We start from the raw sequence: 19,310 nt of genomic DNA, 5'->3' as shown, positions 1-19,310 counted from the left end.
ATGTTTTTACGCAATTGAAATCCGAGCAACAAATTTGTACAATAAATAAATAGTTTTGACTGATTACACTTTCACCAAATGCTCAGCACTGAAAATAAAGAGAGGTGTATGTCTAATTCTGAAACTCTGTATCTACGTTATGCACGTACTCTGTTGTCCAGTTCCTTAAAAGTTTCAGACTGTGGATTCACACACATGCCTGCCACAGGCTTATCAGCCAAATGGCATTTTGGGAAACCATGAGCATGACCAAACACATTTTTCTAAGCTAAGATCAGATCCTCCTGAGTCATTCAGTCAACTAGTCAGACAGCCAAGTGGCCCTGACTCCTTCCTGTCTTTTCCAGTGCACTACAGTAACCCTACCGGACCGACACACACAGTCCAGGCCTCAGCGTCTACTCTAATGGAGGGGTACTTGGCCTGGTACTGGTAGGAGGTACATTCCTGCAGCCACAGGTTTTTTCCTTCTGGACGGTTCATACGTGGGATTTACTGTAATTAGAAAGTGAGTAATGGACTGTATGCAGACTTTAACTGTATGGTCTTGGTGAGTAGTCTATAGTATGGTCTGCTCATTGGTTTTGAGGAATATTTGTTTAAAAATCAATTTCCCTATAAGTACTAATATGCCCACAATTTTGGATTGATAAGATGCACGTGATGTATCTGTTAAACCTTTTATTCATATATTTAAGATGAAGTAAATGGTACTCGTCTTCTTCAGTTGCAGACACAGAAGCAGTTATGTAGTTAGTAATAAATAAGCACACATATTATTAGATCGTTTTTCAAATGTCTGCATCTGCAGGAAACATCACAGTTACAGCATAGTAGGTAAACTCCGGATGTGAAACTCCACACGTGGTGCTATTACAATAAAATACAAAATATCAACATCATTTTTAATATTGGTATCAACAGAATTATATGATCAGTGTGCATATATATTTATCTGCTGTGCACTGGCAGTCCATAACAAAAATAGTGAACTCATGAAAATAATGACTGATGCAATTATGACCCAGTAATGAAAATGAAAGGCCCTTTGCCTGTTTATACAGTAAATATTGTATTGTCTAAGGGCAGAGGTCAAAATGGAGTCAGTGATGACTGTGTGAATGATTCGGGTTGTTAATTGGTCATTCAGGACCAGGAAGAGATGGTTTTCAATACTGCAGGAAGTGGAAGTTGTGTGTTACTAGTTTATGTTGTGTTTTGTTTGTTAAAGCAAACAAACCGTTAACAAGGTCACCTTATGTGTGCGCGTGTGTGTGTATGAGACAAACTTTTTAATGTCTAGCACAGGAAGTGTGAGCATGTGTACCGTATACATTTGTCCATGCACATTCTTGTTTCTATTTGTATGAATGCAGGCATTTGCGTATGTTGGTGAGTTGCTGGGCTTAGTTTAATGGAGCACATATGCAAACGTCTGTGTATGAGTGTGTGTGTGTGTGTGTGTGTGTGTGTGTGTGTGTGTGTGTGTGTGTGTGTGTGTGTGTGTGTTGTGTGTGACTGTATTTAGCCTGTAATCTTGCATCAGTGAGTGTGCCTGATCCTGTGCCAGCCTTTTAATTTCTCTCATTTTGGGCGTATCTTACCATGGAAGATTATTCCAATTATATTGTCTTTTTGTGAAAATGTGTGCGTGCGTGTGTGTGTCAGTGTCAGCGAGACAATGACAAAAGACGACTGGGAAAGACTGAGACGTCGAGAAAGAGTGAGAGAGGCCCAGCGAGTGCTAGAATGACTGTGGAAATTCCCAATGACTACACAAGAACAGCCTATTTGAACAAACAGCCAAACAGCCGCATACTCCTACCACTCTCTCTCTCTCTTTCTCTCTCTTTCTCTTCCTCTCTCATGTTGTAGGGTGACCTCACTCAGGCCACTGCCAGCCTTTTCCCTCCCGATGGAAGTCAAAATAAATGCTGTGTTTTTGTTGCGATCTCGCGTTAAACACGAAGCATCAAGTCTATAATGCATATCGTGAGAAAGCTACCCTGTCGCATGTCGAAGTAGCTGGAGGGAGTACAGTGGAGAGATCAGGCGACTTGTAGTATGAGACTCAAGTGTGTGTGTGTGTGTGTGTGTGTGTGTGTGTGTGTGTGTGTGTGTGTGTGTGTTTAGATAGAGAGAATGTGTTTTTGTCTCTGCATTTGAATTTTAAATTTAAGAAGAGGCCTCATAAAAACATTTGGATACTGGAATCCTATAAGAGACAAATTGAAGCGATTGACCTTGAATGTTTTCTTTCTTTCTTTCTTTCTTTCTTTCTTTCTTTCTTTCTTTCTTTCTTTCTTTCTTTCTGTTGTCCTTTGGGCCCTTCTTTTGCTGACCCTTTTGAATCAACCAACCCACTACATAAGTGATATCATACTCACACAAGGTTAACCAGATTAAATGTCAATCTCAGACATGCTTTCCTGGGATTACCTGGAAAGTAAATCAATAATTCATCACTAGTATCAAAAGATAAATATCTATATTTTTTTGCTTTTTATTCTTCTTGTAATGTTTAATTTAGTATTAAGCTAACTATGATAGGGCCTTAAGAAGAATACTAATTTTTGAAAGAAAAGTTATCATTTTACCACCTTTATTTTCACGAAGCAGTTTAAAAAAAAATGTTGCTGTCTAGTTTTAAAATGGTGAATAACTAACATTGGATTTAGTTAAATTAAGATTTTATATTTTGCGTATCCAACATTGGACAAGCACACACAGACACTCTAGTGGATCAGGCAGACATGGAGGGTTAATGTCAGCATACATCAGATGTTGAGCCAGTGTTATATCCAGTGCAGTGTAGCACACTTCCAGGTATGACGTCATTTTTATTCTCAGCAATTTTTGATTATGAAGATAATAAATGACCACCTGTCTTCTGCGTTTCTCTCTTCCTCTCCAGCCTGCAACACAGAGGAGAGAAGGACAGGGGAGAAGAAGAAGCAGAGGAAGACAAAACAAAAGGAGTGCCTTAGAAGTGGAAAAAAAGAGGAGCGCTACAGAATCTGCAGCACTTTGTGAACTGTGAAGAAAAGATGAGACCATTAAAGAAACACAGAGGGCGTTCTACCCCGTTAACTAGAGGCAGAGGCGGGAGAAAGAGAGGGGGCTCTCAGCCCCTTCAAGAGAAAGACCCCAAAAGAGTCAAGAGGGAGACATTCGTCAAAACCACACAGCATACACCCAACATTCCCTCCACACGTAAACAGACCCCGCCCACAGCCACCAACTCTAAGGAGGAACCGATCACTAACAGCAATACCCCCAAGACAGAGGAATCTACTGAGCTGACGAAACCTGTGGAGTCAGTTGAGAAGGATGGAAAGAATGCAGAAGGGAATACAGGAAAGGAGAAGATAGTGGGCGCGAATGGAAATAGTGCCATGTCCACTGATACTGTAGCATTTCCTACCTCTGCCCCAGCACCCCTGTCCACAGCCACGCCCCCTCTGGCCACCAATCACAGCCCAAGCTTGGGCTCAGTCTCCAGTAGGAAAACAGCCACATTTAAGGCACGCGTACCCAAGAAAAAATACACATATGAGCACTTTGTTAACAATACAAGTGCCCTGACTACCATTCCTACCTCCAGCCCTGCACTCATACACAACAGTTACTGCAATATTAACAGTAAAATCAGTGATAGTGTGAATATGCCCAATAATAATTTCAAGAGTAGTAACAGTATTAGTAATAGCATTAATAAAAGCATTCATGTTAGCATCAATAGTACTACTAACAGTAACACTACAAGTGGTATTAACAGCCTGACTAACAGTAGTAATAGTAGTGCTGGGAGCCATAGTACTTTTATCACTAGCAGTAATAGTAGAAGTAATAATTGCTCAGGTAATCAGCCATCAGTGCTAACTGTGGATTGTAAAGCTACAGAAGCAAACCATTTTGTTTCCACGGAGGATAGGGCCCTCAGGACAGCAGATTCCCAGGAAAAAGATATCCAAATTGGGGAAAATGAGGCTGAGGGGGCCCCTAACTCAGTGCGTTCCACGTCTACTGATACAGCTAGTGAGCACTCAGCTGACCTGGACGTGATGGAAGCAACAGGACCAAGCCTTCATCAAAAGAACTCCCACATCCCGGCTCCAATCCATAACTCCCACCATAAAGAGGCCAGTCTTTCAGAGGGGCTAGCTGAAGCTCTGGCCAAAGGCATGAAAAACCAGAGAGTTCTAGCTCGCCAGATAAAGAGGACCATGGAGAGTGGGGTTGGAGCTGCGGGGGACAGAGGGCTTAAGGACTCATGCCCTGTATCACCTGTGTTCAGACCGGGTGTGGTGCGTAAGGTGAGTGGAGGTACTGTTGAAGTCCAGCTCCAAGTAGATGGAACTCTTGTTAAATACCCTTTCCATAGTGGCACCGTGATGGCATCGTCATCAGGAGCTGAGAGCACTGTGGAGTTCATTTTGGATGCCCCCCCACCTGGCATGGCACCTGTGGCTGTTGGGACTCGAGTGTGTGTGCCCTTTGGTGGAGAGGAGGGGGGTCCTCTGCTGTACAGGGAAGGGATTATTGCTCAGGTGGACCCCCACCCCGGTGTCTCGTTTCCTTACCAGGTGCTCCTGAGTGAAGACAGAGAGACTCTGGTTGATGGCGGGGTGGGGGAAGAGAAAGAGAAAAGGAAACCTAATGCTCAGGCTGTGTGGGTGTCCCGACAAAGTCTGAGGCTGCTCACTCCTCCTTGGGAGGTCTCACATTTGGACGGTGGGAGGGCAAAGGAGAGAGAGCGGGAGAGGGAAAGGGAGGAAAGGGAGCGGAGGGAGGAGATGGAGGTAGAGAGGGAAGTGTGCCAGTTGAGTATTGGAATGGGGGTGCTAGGAGGGGGAGCAAGGTTGGGCCACGGGTTTTCACATGAAGGGGTCGCGGGAGGGCATCCCTATGGAAACGTACATCCACCACCCCATTCCAGTGTTGCTTCCAGCACAGTTCATGGCTGTGGAGATAACTACTCTGACAGAGAGAGACAGAAACAGCCAAACACTCCAGAAGAGGACGTTGAGGTATCTCGTTTTAACATGGGTCTCACTGTTGGTCCCAAGCCAAATGCTGTGACCTCTCAGCACAGAAACATCATCTCAAAGTCCAGTGGCTACCCTCCCACGTCCACCCACCTCTCTGTGGTGCGGGGTCTGGGACCCCCACACCTCTCCACCCTTGCTAGTCCTCAGCCACCCCCTTCCCCTGCCTTACTGGGGTCTGAAATGAACAATACCCCCCCAAACAGACCTCCATCAAAGACCACTCCAACTCAGACCCCAACTCCCACTTCTGGTGGGGGGTCCTCCTCTACCTCCTCTCGCTCCAGGACTCCCCTCTCATTGGCTCAGCAGAAATATAAGAAGGGCGATGTGGTGTGCACCCCTAATGGTATCCGTAAGAAGTTCAATGGCAAGCAGTGGAGGAGGCTGTGCTCCAGGGAGGGCTGTATGAAGGAGTCACAGCGTCGAGGATACTGCTCTAGACACTTGTCCATGAGGACCAAAGAGATGGAGGCAGCAGGGGGAGAGAGGGGAGGAGGAGGCAGCAGCTCAGGCACAGTCACCCCCTCTGACCTGCGGGGGAGAGCAAGCAGTGAGTTTGAGTGGGACGACACATCAAGAGAGAGCAGTGAGGCCAGTAGCAGAGGAGACTCCAGACCCCGCTTGGTCCTCCCCTCCCTCCTCCCCCATGACCTGTCGTCACGCTTTGACTTTGATGAGTGTGAGGCCGCCACCATGCTTGTGTCATTAGGGAGCTCCCGCTCTGTCACCCCCTCCTTTTCTCCCATCTCAAACCAGTCACCCTTCTCCCCTGCCCCCTCTCCCTCACCCTCCCCGCTGTTTGGCTTCAGACCGGCCAACTTCTCCCCGATTACCGCCTCGCCTGTCCTGCAACATCGGAGGCACAGGCAGCCCAGCGGGACGGGGGGAGGAGGAGGAGCAGGGGGCAGCAAGGCAACAACCCCAGCTGGAGGAGGAGAAAGGGAGAGACACACTTCAGGCATCCAGCCCTCCTTCCACAGCAACCTGATGTTTACAGTCCCCATGAGCCCCAGCAAAAGAAAGCCTGACGCGCCCCCTCCACCACCCCTTCCCTCACACCACCACGATTACACACCCAAGACAGAGCTGGAGCAGGGGGACCTCAGCAACTCTTTCAGGGTGCTGTCCCCCCAGACACCCGCTTCACATTCCCGCACACACACACCCACCTTCTCCCGACCCAGAGGGGTGACCACCCCCTCCTCTAGTAGACCACCGTCCTCTACTGCTGTCTCCCCTCCTCCTCTGCTGGTTTCTCCAACTCCTCCTTCTCCTCTCACTCCCGATGGAGGGCCTCGTCGTGTGGTCCCTGTATCCCAACAGGCCTTGCGGGACTCCCCTGTCATTGTGAGGAATCCCGAAGTCCCACTGGCAAAATTTACAGAGTGTCCCTTGGGAAGAGGAGGAGGAGGAGGAGGTGGAAACGAGGGAGGGACAGATAACACCTCATCCAAAGACATCAGCCTAACACCCCTTACCCCTCAGCCAATTTCTGGCCTCCAGGTTCCCGTCCCCATTAACGCTGCTGCAGCCACAGTACCCAATGGCACTGTCCTCTTACGGAGCCCAGCCCAAACTCTGGTGCTTGTGTCCCCGACACCTTCCTCCCTGCCCACCCTTGACACCCCTAACGCCCCCCTGCAGGCCCTGTCAGTTACTGTCAGCACAACAGTCACAGCTCCTGTTCCAAGTAGCACGGACAGCTCTGGGGAAAGAGAGGACAACAGGGGGACAGGGTTTGGGGGTGAGGTCCAGCAGCCAGTTCCCTGTCACCCCTCTCCCACTGCTCTGCTGCCCCTGATCCTCCCCGCTGAAAGCCTTCACCCCGTCCCACGAAAAGACATCATCATGGGACGTCCTGGCACAGGTGAGAATTACTCCATAAGTGTGAGTGTATTTTGTATGTGAGGTCAGTGACTTTGAAGGAATGAGGAGAAACACTTTGGAGAAATTAGTCTGTGGAAGTTTGTGAATTGTGCTGCAGATAGAAAAGAGCAGACGTTTAGAAAAACTCTCACGACAACCATCACATGTTAACTATGTCTAGTCTATGTAGGAAAAAAAGCTAAACATCTGAGAGAAAATATATCACGTTGATAAATAATATTGATTAGAATAGAATATGAATTAGGGATACATTTATTATAGTGTCTGTTTCAAAGTGAAGAATAATTTCACAAATTCTCAGAAATTAGGTTTTTCATTAATAGTAGTCTTTACAGATTTTTTTTATGCAGTTTTCTGCATACAAATGAAAAATAAAGGAAATATTCTCCTCTTTTTAATTTAAGATGAGTGCAATTTTTTTTTTTAACCTAACAAGCTCAATCGAAAGATTTGCTGCAACATACCCAGGAGTGTGGCACAAAGGGTATTGGGGCTCTCTGTTTTTCCTACATCGTAATTAATCTATCTCTTGTCTATCTATCTTTTAGTTTGTTTTTACAATTTAATTAAATGTTATCCAGAGAATATATTCACCTAATTTACCTAATTCTTTAAATGGTATCTTTTTTTGTTAACTAACAAAAATTGACACATACACACTGTCAAGCCGAAGTTTACTGGCCTTGAACTAGCAGGTTAACAAGCATTTTGCAGTGTGAGGGCAATGATTCCTTTACTGAGAAACTCCACAGAGAAATGCAGATATAGTGCAGCTTTGTCATGACAAAAGTACCAGAGGAGAGACAGAAGAAAAACCGTAGTTATAAATGTGAATCCAGCTGAAGCTACTGCAAGTGGCATAAGTATTTAAACAATGATAAGACTAGACAAATGTGTGCAAATGTACACACACATACACACACACAGATCGAAAGACAGGGAAATGTATTAAGGCCTTTATTGTAAAATTATATTTTCCTGTTATATAAAGTAGTAAATAGAAAAGACCTTGCTTAGTGATTTGTTTCTCTATTTTTTTCTGTTTATTAAATACCAGCCAACCAATAATATACTATGTTGTGCTTCATTCATCAAATAAGTCTAATTCAGCTAAACAACCATTCATTCAGCAATCATAGTTGTTTTGAACAAAAAAGTATCAAATTATTGTATTTTTTTGTAATGTAATGTAATATCTTGTTTGAGAACAGTTAATATGCCCAGTGTAATAGAGAGTTAGATTCACATTAACATGCCACGACCTGTGTGTGTTGATGCCCAGTGAAAGAAGCTTCTGTTAGCCAACATGCTGTCGTCCCATATGGCTTCCTCTAGTCGTCTGTCCACCATCCTCCTGTCTGCTGGTAACACTGAAATAAATGCTAAGACTGGTCACGTGACCTATGTAAGCCCTGGAACAGGCACCTGTGATTCAGCAGGTCAGGAATCACTGCTGCTGACAAAAACGATTCGTTTATTCACTATATTCACTAAATATACTGAATTCACTAGTCAGCATAAGAAGAAGTAGAAGAATCCGTGCCGGCCATCTCGGTAACTCAGAGAAAGGGAGCTTAGTTTATCTGATGATCTTGATCTGATGAACAGGACTATTTTACGTCACGTGTCATATTTAAGAGCCAAACACCTGACAAAACAAAATGACCAAAGTAACAATAAAATTGTTGTTAGTCTGCCTTTTAAATGCAAATGAAAAAGGGACTAGATGGATGCAAAATTCATTCTGTGTATTCATGTGTGTGAGTGTGAATGTGGTTGCGAGAGAGAGAAACTGCAAAAGAGAAAATGTATGCATGGGCATGCATGCTTTGGTGTTTTTGTGTTTTCTATAGGGATTAGACTGTACGTTATACAGGATTAGCTTTGTTGATATTCAAGAGTCCCTCTTATATTCCAAGTCATTATAGACAGAAACTTCGTGGCTGAGTGGTAGCAATCATACCTAAACTATATAGACAAGACACAATCCGACAGCATGGATTTATAATAGAAAGAAATAGGAAAGTTTGATAAGAAATCTGAAGAAAAATAAAATAATGGAGGAGAGAAGAAGTGTAACTGTTGTCTGCATTGAATCAGTGCTACACAAGAAATAACATTTAAAGACTAAAGCAAAAGTGTGTATAGAACGTGTGGGCTAGACGTATGTAGGCCAGTTATGGACTGTTGTTTTTCATTTTCGGTTTGAGAGAGTGAAAAAAGGGGATTAAATCAGAAAGAGAATGAGGATTGCCTCCGAGAGGACGACAGCGAAGATGAATAAAGATGAAGAAGGAGGAAAAAAAGAGGATTTAACAGCAAGTTTTGTACAAATCTTGCAGTTGTTTATTTCTTGAAAAAGTCTGACCAACATGCCTATTAGTGTGTGTATGCGTGTGTATGTGTGAGACTTCCTGACCCTTGCGACTATTATCTTCTTACTCACTACAAACTATTTCCGCTGACCCATGCTCTGTGTATGTTCATGTGTTTGTTTGTTTATTACTCATACGTAACAATATAGTGAAACAAGGTGTGGGCAGCATTCATGGCCGGTGATACTGAGGTGGGTTGATTCTAAATGTGTGTGTGTGTGTGTGTGTGTGTGTGTGTGTGTGTGTGTGTGTGTGAAGAATTTGTTTCTCAAGCTCCTGTGTGGGAATAGGCTGTACTATAAAGTGTGTGTGTGTGCACGAGTGTATGAGTGAGCATTATTCATCATCAGCTGAAAATAAGAGCCTACTTCTCAGTTCTGTTATATGTGGACATATAGTATCGGTTAGTGTAATTCACTTCACCGGGGCCTTTTGCCCTCAGTGTGTATGTACTCATCGCTGTGCAGACTTTCAAGAGTGTGACAGAGAAGTGGACAGGAAAGGGAGCGCTGTCATTTTGAGTGTACGGTCCCTCCTCACATCCTTTTTTTTTTTTGCAGCTGTAAGGACGCTGAATGAATGAATAGCATCTCTTTGTGTGAGTGCGTGCACGCTCGCCTGTGTGCGTGTGCATTTGTTTTGAAGATATTCGAGTGAGGAGCACACGTGGGTGTTTTTCTGTGTTCGAAAGGGTGTGTGAGTTTTCGAATATGGTCTTAGGAGAGTGTTAAATACGAGGGAAAGTAGGAAACACCATGCGTGTATGTGTGCAGCTAACGTGTGGCAGTTTGTGTAGGTGTTTGTGTTTTCTTATCAGCTTGTGAAATATGAGCAAATGGTCAACTGTTGTTTTTTTTATTTTAAGCATTAATTTAGTGTTTTTACAAATTATCTTAAATATTGTTTGTTTCAGAATATATTAGAGTAAATATTGTAAAAATATACTTTAAAAATCTTGGCTAATTTTTATGCTCTGGAGTCACTGGGAATTCTTTAACAAAAATAAAAGGGAATTGGTACTGTAAACCCTCTAGAGAAATAATGTTAACACTTCTTGAGGATCAGTATGTAAGTTTGATCATATTTATACCAAAAAGTACACACATCTGGTGTTGGTCAGAATTATGTTCTATGTGAGGGTGAAAACAGAAATCTCTCCACTGAAACCGAGATTATTTAAAATTCTTCCACATGTGTTAACAACTCAGTGATGACACATTCAACCTATTCAGGGACAGTGAAACTTCTACGATGCATCGGGCCTTTGGATTAAAATAGTACTTGCAAAAACTGCAACCAAACAATTAGACGAAAAGATAAAATGTACAAATTAAATGCTCGGTGTGTTCTTGCAGTCAGGTTGGAACTTTAATCTCATCGAGGTTGGATGAATTTACTGTGAAATATGTGGCAGTTAATTAAAGGACAATTTAGATTTGATACGTCAGGAAAACAATATAGTTCTAACACCTTATAGATCACTTAGTAAAGTGCAGATTTAATGTGTAAGAAGACAAAGAGATCATGACGTGTGATACGAAGGGAGCAGGTTAAATTACATTTTGTACAATTCAGAAAAAATAGTCTTCCTCTTCTTTGTCTGTGTTACATACTTTATAATCCTACACATTCACATTTATATTAGGTTTCTTTTAATTAATTCAATCAAAAATAAGGAAACGATCCCCTGGCTTAGTTTACTTCTCAACTGACACTGTCACACAATTATAAGACGAAGCTGCGTATGTTCTCTGCGTGTATGTGCTTTCCCACCTAAGACATGCTAATGTGTAAGTAAATTAAATGTCTTTTGGAATTCCTGTAAAACATTTAAAGGAACAGGCAGAAAACTGTTTGCGACAAGGTGAAGGATGAGACCGTTTCTGTCACGTGTGTGTTGCATGCAGTGTGTGTGTATGAGACCGAGTAACCAAGCGTCAATCATTGAGTACCGGATATGATGTGTGAGCGCCAAACGTCTGTTGCCATGGCAACAAAGCAAACATCACACTGATGTAGCCTGTACATAACACAGAATATTCACAAATAGAAATAGCAGCCCCTGTCTGTGTGTGTGTTTGTGTGTGTGTGTGTGTGTGTGCGTGTGCGTGTGCGTGCGTGTGCGTGTGTGTGTGTGTGTGGGGCACGTGTGCTTGTGTCACTTTCCACTGAAAGAGGAGGAACTTCAGCATGCTCACATGTGTTTACACACCAACACATTAGCGATGGCTCCTTCTTATTCCATCTTGGGTGTTTTAGTCAACATTAACTGAAAACAGAAACGGTCCTTGATAATCGGAGGGTTTCTTCTGAATTATTTAGGCAGTGACTGAAGTGTTCCAGATCAGATATCCTTTTTACACACTCATATTTACAACAGCTGTTTCCACACCTACAACACACCTTTCTGTCATTTTTAAAATAAAGAAACCGTATTATATTATAAGCATTTATAGATAATATTTTAATTTTTTCTTTTTACATGTACTGACAGTGAGTCTGTAGCATTCTTGAGCGGCAGCTTTCATTGATCTAGCTCTGAAGTCAGTGAGGAAAGTGTGCATGGTGTCCTTTTCATAAAGCACCTAGATGACTTTGTTGCTATAAAGGTCTTAAATGAGTTTTGTGTGTTCATTCTCTTGTATCCAGATCCTGGTTTCAACAGAAACATCAGCTTTCTCTGTATGACCACGTAGTGAAACTGCTCGGCGTCTCGCATACTGTGCTGCATGATTATGTTTGTGAACATAATTATTATTAGCATCATTGTTTCTTGAACAGAAAAGCTTTTATTGTACTTTAAGCATCTGAAATGAACATGCTCCAGAGATGTATGAGATACATGTTTCAGTATTACTCAGATGTCAGTATTCCACAGTGATAAATGATTGAAAGTAAAATTACAATACTGCCTTTTTATATTATTAAGTGTGCATATTCTCTATCTCTGTCTCTCTGTGTCGCTCATACATGCACACGTAATTTGTGCAACACTGAGTGAACATGTCACGCTCCCTTAAGTACATGTGAATACACTTTTTCGCACTGTTTTTGCACTTGGATACGTCTTTCTCCATCTAATTTCTTTTATTTTTCTTTGTAAAGAATTATGACACATTTGTTTTAACCCTTTGCTCGATCGCATTGCAGTGGCTTCGCTTCCCCTCCTCTCCACTTCGCTCTCTTCATCCTGGTCTACCCGGATACGGATACCCGGGAATAACATCCCCACTCCCTCCCGCCCCTGCTTTACGTAACGCTTAAAGCCCTGCATATCCTCCCTGGCCATGGCAACAACCACATCTGGATCACAGAGCCATCTAGACTGGCACCAAAGCACATGTGAAGCCCTCAAGACTTACCACAAAAGTCCTGTGCAATGATAATCCTATTTACTATTGGGCGATGCATACTTTGGGGAGATTCTCAAAATGCACTGGTGCAGTGGGGCTCTTTAGTCTGAGGTGGGTCCAAGACTTTAACTGCATACATGTAAAGTTAGACAGATATTCAGATCTGTTACTGCCTCTGCAGGATCTCAGTTGAACATATTGCTTATTGTTCTTAGGAGATCACTATTTTCATGTGTTACTCTTGTCCCAAAGTTTGGAATGAGAAGAGTTTTTATTTAGCTTAGGAATTTATTTTCTCTCCTTCATCCCACTCTCCTCCTCTCCTTTCCTTGCATCTCTATCTCCACAGTCTTTGCACTGGTTTTCTGCTGCTGCCGGTCTGTTGCCTGTTTATCTGCAGGCTAGTAGTGCCCCCAGATGGCCAAACACATACATTACAAGTTCCTTCACACAGTGGATGGCGGGATCTAGGTCTCCAAACACTGGTCTGAAGTTTGTGTTTCATGTGTTTTTTTCCCAAGTGCTAATTATTCGCGGTTGGGAAGAGAGTCAGTGAATCTGCGTTATGTAGCCACAGAGTATAAAGTGTGTTTTACAACAATTAAGATCTGTTCTGTTCTCAGTAATTGTCGTGTTATTCTTCTCAATACTCAGTCATCTTAGCTTTGTAACACTGAACAAAATAGGGAGTAGCAGTTATTTATTCGTTTTTACTTGAAACTAGAACAAAGCCGTGATTGAGTCTGTCGTCTTAAAAAAGTCTCCTGCTTGTTTCCCACAAAACCATCCAGATGTAAAAGTACTTGGTTGATTTTATTTTGATGGAATAGATGGTAATGGTCAGTGGCAGACTGGTGACCACGGGCGAAACGGGGACCTGTGCCCAACATAGCTGTTGCCATGGTAACTGCAAAGGACTGGTGGATCGAGTTATAATTGGACGGAGCAAATGGTGGGTTGTGGGAGGGAGAGACACAGAGCACAGGGGTGGAAGATGAATTAAGGGATGAGAGAGATGGGATGGGAGAGTGAGCGAGGGCGGTGCTCCGCCTGCATGGTGCCAGCGTAGGTAAAGAGGAGGAGGAAAAGTTTCTTGTGTGAGGTCACGTGGCGTTTGACAGATGTAATTGGGGGGTAGAGACATGCATACATACGCACATTAAAAGCATGATGTCTGCAAGAGGAGACAGCCAATGAAAGCTGCTGAACACCTACACAGATATTGCACTGCCAGCACAGCAGCAGGGAGAGATAGTTAAGCTCAGCTGAGGGGGAATTTCTCTTCTACTGTTTTTTCACACCTTGTCTCTTACTTCACTCTTATCTCTGTTATATATGACTAAGCTCTAAGCTTCTGTGGTTTCCCACCAGCATGCCTACCTCACCTCCTCAATCCAACTTTACATACAAGCAATCAACAGATGTTCTTATCTTAAGTGTAGATCTTTTGCTGTGCTCCAATAGCTGTTGTATGACAGTTGGACTTGAAAATGAAAATGAAAATACTCGTACACAAATACATTTGCAATATAATGTTGCTAATCAATTCAAGAATTGAGCTGTATACAAACCAGGCTAAAGGGAAAACTCATTACTGTGCTCTGAATAATTGGTCAGATGTAGTTCATTACTAAGGGCTTGTAATGTTTACCCAGGGTTGTAACCACTGAGCCACAGTAATCCCTCATCTCCACCCTGCCCTCTCTCACCCTCTTTTCCTTTCACTCACACAGCCATGCTGTCCGACTCCCTGTGCTTAACACACTGTGTTTGCTGGATTGACTTGTTGAGAGCTCAGTGCAGTTGATAAGCCTTAATCTCTTACTCTCTCTCTCTAACTCTACCTCCTCCTTCTCTGTGTCCCTTCTTCAAATGCTTAATAGTTGAACTCTTACTGGAAACGCCTAGGCTTAAAAGAAGTACAGTCACCCCATATTTTTACATGACGCAAGATGCTTTACTGATGCCAAAGGGCTGAGAAGATAAAGGGACATGAGAGTTTAGTGGCATATTGAAGTGGCACTTGGGCACATTACAAAAAAAATCTTCTTTTTATTTGACATGTTAGAATATTATTTCTCTTTCTTCAAAGTATTTTATAGTTTTACAGATCCAAAATTGTGATTTTTTTAAGTGTTTTTTATATTAGAGAAGTGTAACCCAGAACTGAGAGGGTTAACTTTTCTACTACTGAGGACAGGCTGCCAGTGGCTCTCACAACCTTATTGGTCAGTACCCAAGCTCCTGATGAGCTGACTGGCTGGTAGAGGTAATTAAGTCCCTCCCCTTATTGTATTTGTCTTATGGATAGATGAGCTAAGCTGAGCATGACTTCTTGACTCATACAGTTTGACGGGAAACCAAATCACGCAAGCAAGTCCCTCCCTTGTTTGCTGTGTTATACTGAAATAATATCTGTATATATTTAAATGCTTTCCCTTTGTCTCCCTCTCTCTCTCTCTCTCTCTCTCTCTCTCTCTCTCTCTCTCTCTCCCCCTTCTCTGGCCCCCCATGCACTCCCTCCCTTTAAGAGAAGTTCTGTTTTCACAAGTTGTTTTCTCTCCAACCACCCACCGACCCACCCACCCTCCTCCTCCTCCTCCTCCTCCTCCATCCCTCCCTCCCTCCCTGCCTCTCCTGCTGAAAATGACTCTCAGTCTATTTTTACCCTCTGGTCCTCTCCACTCTTAGCCCGTTCCACCCATTTTCCCTCTCTTTCTAACCACCCCAACTCTCCTGTTTTCAATTCTTTTTTCCTCTCTCTCTCTCTCTCTCTCTCTCTCTCTCTCTCTCTCTCTCTCTCTCTCTCTCTCTCACTCTACCCTGTCCCTGCGAGGGTTGCATCAGAAGATTTAAATTTCTGTCTGGAGGAGGCACATTAGCATGATGGAGAAATGGAAAAATGTTTGGGGATTTGAAAGGGCTTTTTTATGGCGGAAAATTACATCACTCGCTTCTCTGCTGGTGTGGCATTATTAAGAGAAAGGGGTTTACAGTTTACTCTCACAGGTGAAGGTTGCTAATCTTACTCTTTACGTTTGCGTTTAACAACTTTAGGGGGAGAAAAAACAAACAAAAAAAGCACACAGAATGATCACGCACGTACAGGTTTAATGGGAGTGGATGTGCAGTGTCATCTTGACCCCAGGGCCCTCATCAACATCTCCCCCCCCCGTGCAGATTGCATAGAAAGCCCAAAAGCAGCGTGGAAAGTAAACAGTAGATAGCTCACTAGCGCCTTCCTGCATCGGAGGGTCTTCATGGGTAATAAAGCTCGAGCCGAGCATTTGTAAGAGGGAGGGATCTCCGTCTTACTTCTGTTAAGTGATTGGTTGGCCTACATCTGAGTGTCGGCTTTTGATTCGCGGTTTGGCGCATCAATCAAGGTTTACTACGAACCCTGTACCAATGATATGAGTCTAGGGTGGGCTTACTGAAAGAAATAATACATTTTTGAGGCTTTACTTGAACATTAACGAGTGTTTTTATATGGATCCAATAGAGCTACATGATATACTTTATGTAGTGTTATTTTATGTTTAATATAAGTTAAGTTTCTGTGGCCAGAGGAGCCGCTGGTGGTAAAGCCGGCTGAGATTTGCATATGACTGGCATTCCAGTGCACACACCGACCAATCAGCGTCCGCGGCGCGCAGATGACGGGTGGCCGCTTCGACCAATAGCAGAGCGGTATTCGCCGAGGAAGGCGGGACAAGGCTGGGCGAGGTTGACAGGACGAGAAGGGGAGGGGGACGAGTACAACGGGGGGTGGGGGGGGTGCAAGCAGCCTAGTTTACAACAAGAGGAAGAGGGAGGGAAAGAGAAAGAAAGGGCCAAGGCTTGCGAGAGAGACAACGAGACAAAAAAATAACGGAGTAAACTCGGGCTGGGAGCTGCGGAGATGCCATACGAGCACTTCTCTGGACCAAAACAACACTCGTGTTACCAAGTATTAACCAAACTGGACGGTGTGCGCGCCGTGTCGTCCGCACGAAGTGGCTAGCTAACCTGCTGCAGACGGACGGAGCTCACCATCGGCTTCAACCTAACTGTATACTGTATCGCTTCTTGTAAAGCCGCCCCGTCGGGCATCTCCAACCAGCCCCACGGTTACTGCCTCGAGAAGGAGAAAGATAATATATATATTTGTATATATTTACATCTGTACACACAACAATCTTTTTCCTTTCTGCGAGCTGACTGGAGCCAAGAGTCCTCACCGTGGTCGGGTTTATCGCTTGTGTTGTAGACTCATCAGTTGCTAGCTAACGTCAGGTCTGTTGCCAGATTGGCCAGGTAGGACAGGAGCTGGTTACATTTTAGAGACTGTACAGAGATCAGATTTAAGGCTCTAGTATCATAGTAGAGAGTAGATGTTGGTTTTTTTTGGGTGGTGGTAATCATAACTGATGGATAGCGGGTTTGCAAGCACTGGGTGATGGATGAATGCACCATATTTACAGTCAACGACGTCTGCTTATGCGAAGTAAACACGCGTGAACTGAAGTTGGTCGCTGCCCTTTTTATACGTGATTTAGCGTATTGGCAGGTGTTGACTTAAAGTATCAGGTTTAGACAGGTGCATGGTACAGTTCTTAGAGGAGTGGGGGTGCAGGCAACGGGAAAAACGAGTTAGTATTTGGTGATAATGCACTTGTCAAACAGTCCTCGCTGGATTATTTTTTGGCAGCCGATACATGTGAATACGCCTTTTGTAGTTGAGACATGAGAACAATTGCGTTTCTTTTGCCTCTGTCTGTGCGACGGGTGCACGACCAGGGGCGTTCCCGAGAGGTTGGTCCAGTTTGGAGAGGTACACTTGAGGCTCCGGTTGTTGCAAGAGGCAGCTAAATTGTTGTCTGTGTGGTTTTTTTTGTTTGTTATACGAATCAAGCAAGTATTAAAAGTCTCGTGTTTTTTAAGTAAACAGTGCACACTTTGAGGATAATCTGATTGTCACGCAGCTCTTCCAAGTTCCAAGTGGACGAATCTCCTTAGCTTTGATCGCCCCAATTTGCTTGTTGCAGTGCTGTTTTCAGCCTGATCGATACGGTGCCCTCCCACAGCAGCCCCCATTTTTTTTTTTTTTTTTAGCTGTTTTACTCGGGGAGCTTTATGTGCTCACTAATACCCATCGAGCCCACCTGTCTGCAGCTGTATTGTAGCACAGAGCGAGGTTTGGCATGGCCCAGAAAGACTGCGTAGTTTTCGGGTGGATGTTTTAATCGAGGCCGTGGATGGGCTCGAGGCCTTGTTAACCCCTTCATGACCGAGCTGCTGTAGTAATGTAAACAAACAGGGAGAGAGGGCATCGGGGGTAATTAGACCAAAGGGAGGAGGATCCTTGCCTTCGATCATAATCATCGTTTCAGTGGGTCTTCTATACACTGTTGCATTCTTACAGATTAATCTTAAGTTTTGTGATTTATTGTAATCGTTTATCGTACATTTTGTCCACTGATGTTTGATTGTTCCGTGTGCGAGATTAGATTGCGGCATTCTGCGATACCTAGAGATGGCCTCTACTTGACGAACATATTTCATTTTTCCTCACATTGGAACTTAAAAAACTAAACTAAACTAAACAAAAACAGATACCTCTTTATGCCACATCTTAAAATCCTCATGATGCAGTAATTATTGTGAATGATGACTGCAACCTGTAGGGATGAAACGGATACAGACACCATTGAGCACTTGTCGTCATCATCTGTGAGCATCCCAGCAACATCAGCTCGAGATTGTGGATTAAAGATGTTTCCATACCTGGATTTCTGTGTGTTGTAGAAGAGACATTTTAAAAGGACATATCATTATTCTTTTTTTACATTTTTTAATTTTTGGGAGAAACGACAAGGATTTAATTCAACCATGTTCTCATCAGAGAATCCTCAGTATCTCCGCCAAGGATTAAGCATGTTTGGTTAGTCCATGTCACTTAACTTTACTGTCTATATTAAAATACAGAATACTTTTTGCCAGATCTTTTATACATACAGCAATATTTTATTATTGTTTAGTTTGAGCATAATGAAATCTTTTAAGTGAGTATTTTTGAAAGCTCATAGGAGGCAGATTTTGTTACTTGAAAGTTTTTAGGGGAATGAATCCTTATTAAGAGATTGTTTTTTTCTCAGCAATGGAAATAAAGATAATATGTCTGATGCCATCCCCTTTTAATTTATGATGGTTCAGAGTGTAACAGCTTCTGTTCACAATCCAGCCTGTTATTGAGAACAGAGCGTCCTTTTGTGCATCTGCTGTTGAGTGATTTAACCAGTTAAAAGGCTGGAGGTGTGGCAGTGCTGATATTCTCTGTAGTTTCCAAAGTATTGTTGTATTCTGCCAGGTAGTTAATTACATTAATCTAGTGGCCCAGATGTTAACCAGACTCTTATTAGATGACTAAAATGAAAACCAGTAGTGTGTCCAAATGAACTACTGTCAAAGCAGTGGGCTCGAGTCTATCCCTGATTTTAGTTTTTTTATTTGTGGTTCCATCAGGCCATAATAATAATAATAAAAAGATCTAGGGTAACATTGCAAACACATTTTAAGAAATGATTATAGAGTTGGTAATGGGAATGGATTTCTGTTGGGAGTGTTGCACTAAGGGCCTTGGTTCCCCAAATAAGGAAATAGCT

At 43.2% G+C, this 19,310-nt stretch overlaps 1 protein-coding gene across 3 annotated transcripts in view; it reads left to right on the top strand.

Annotated features, from left to right (window-relative positions):
• cicb (capicua transcriptional repressor b) overlaps positions 1-19,310 on the top strand; it is a 36,207-nt gene that overhangs the window by 3,749 nt on the left and 13,148 nt on the right. For 2 of the 3 annotated variants that reach the window (XM_051405968.1, XM_051405967.1), the window contains exon 2: positions 2,915-6,918. In XM_051405968.1, coding sequence (XP_051261928.1) covers positions 3,048-6,918 — 3,871 coding nt within the window. In that variant the 5' untranslated portion in view covers positions 2,915-3,047. Of the gene's footprint in view, positions 1-2,914; positions 6,919-16,448; positions 18,590-19,310 lie in introns of those variants that run through there. The other variant, XM_051405969.1, reaches the window with a different exon arrangement.

This window comes from Dicentrarchus labrax, unplaced genomic scaffold, assembly GCF_905237075.1.
Source record: "Dicentrarchus labrax unplaced genomic scaffold, dlabrax2021, whole genome shotgun sequence".
Lineage (NCBI taxonomy): Eukaryota > Metazoa > Chordata > Actinopteri > Moronidae > Dicentrarchus > Dicentrarchus labrax.
The sequence above is the reverse complement of the archived record's forward strand: the minus strand, read 5'-3'. Positions and strand labels throughout refer to the sequence as shown.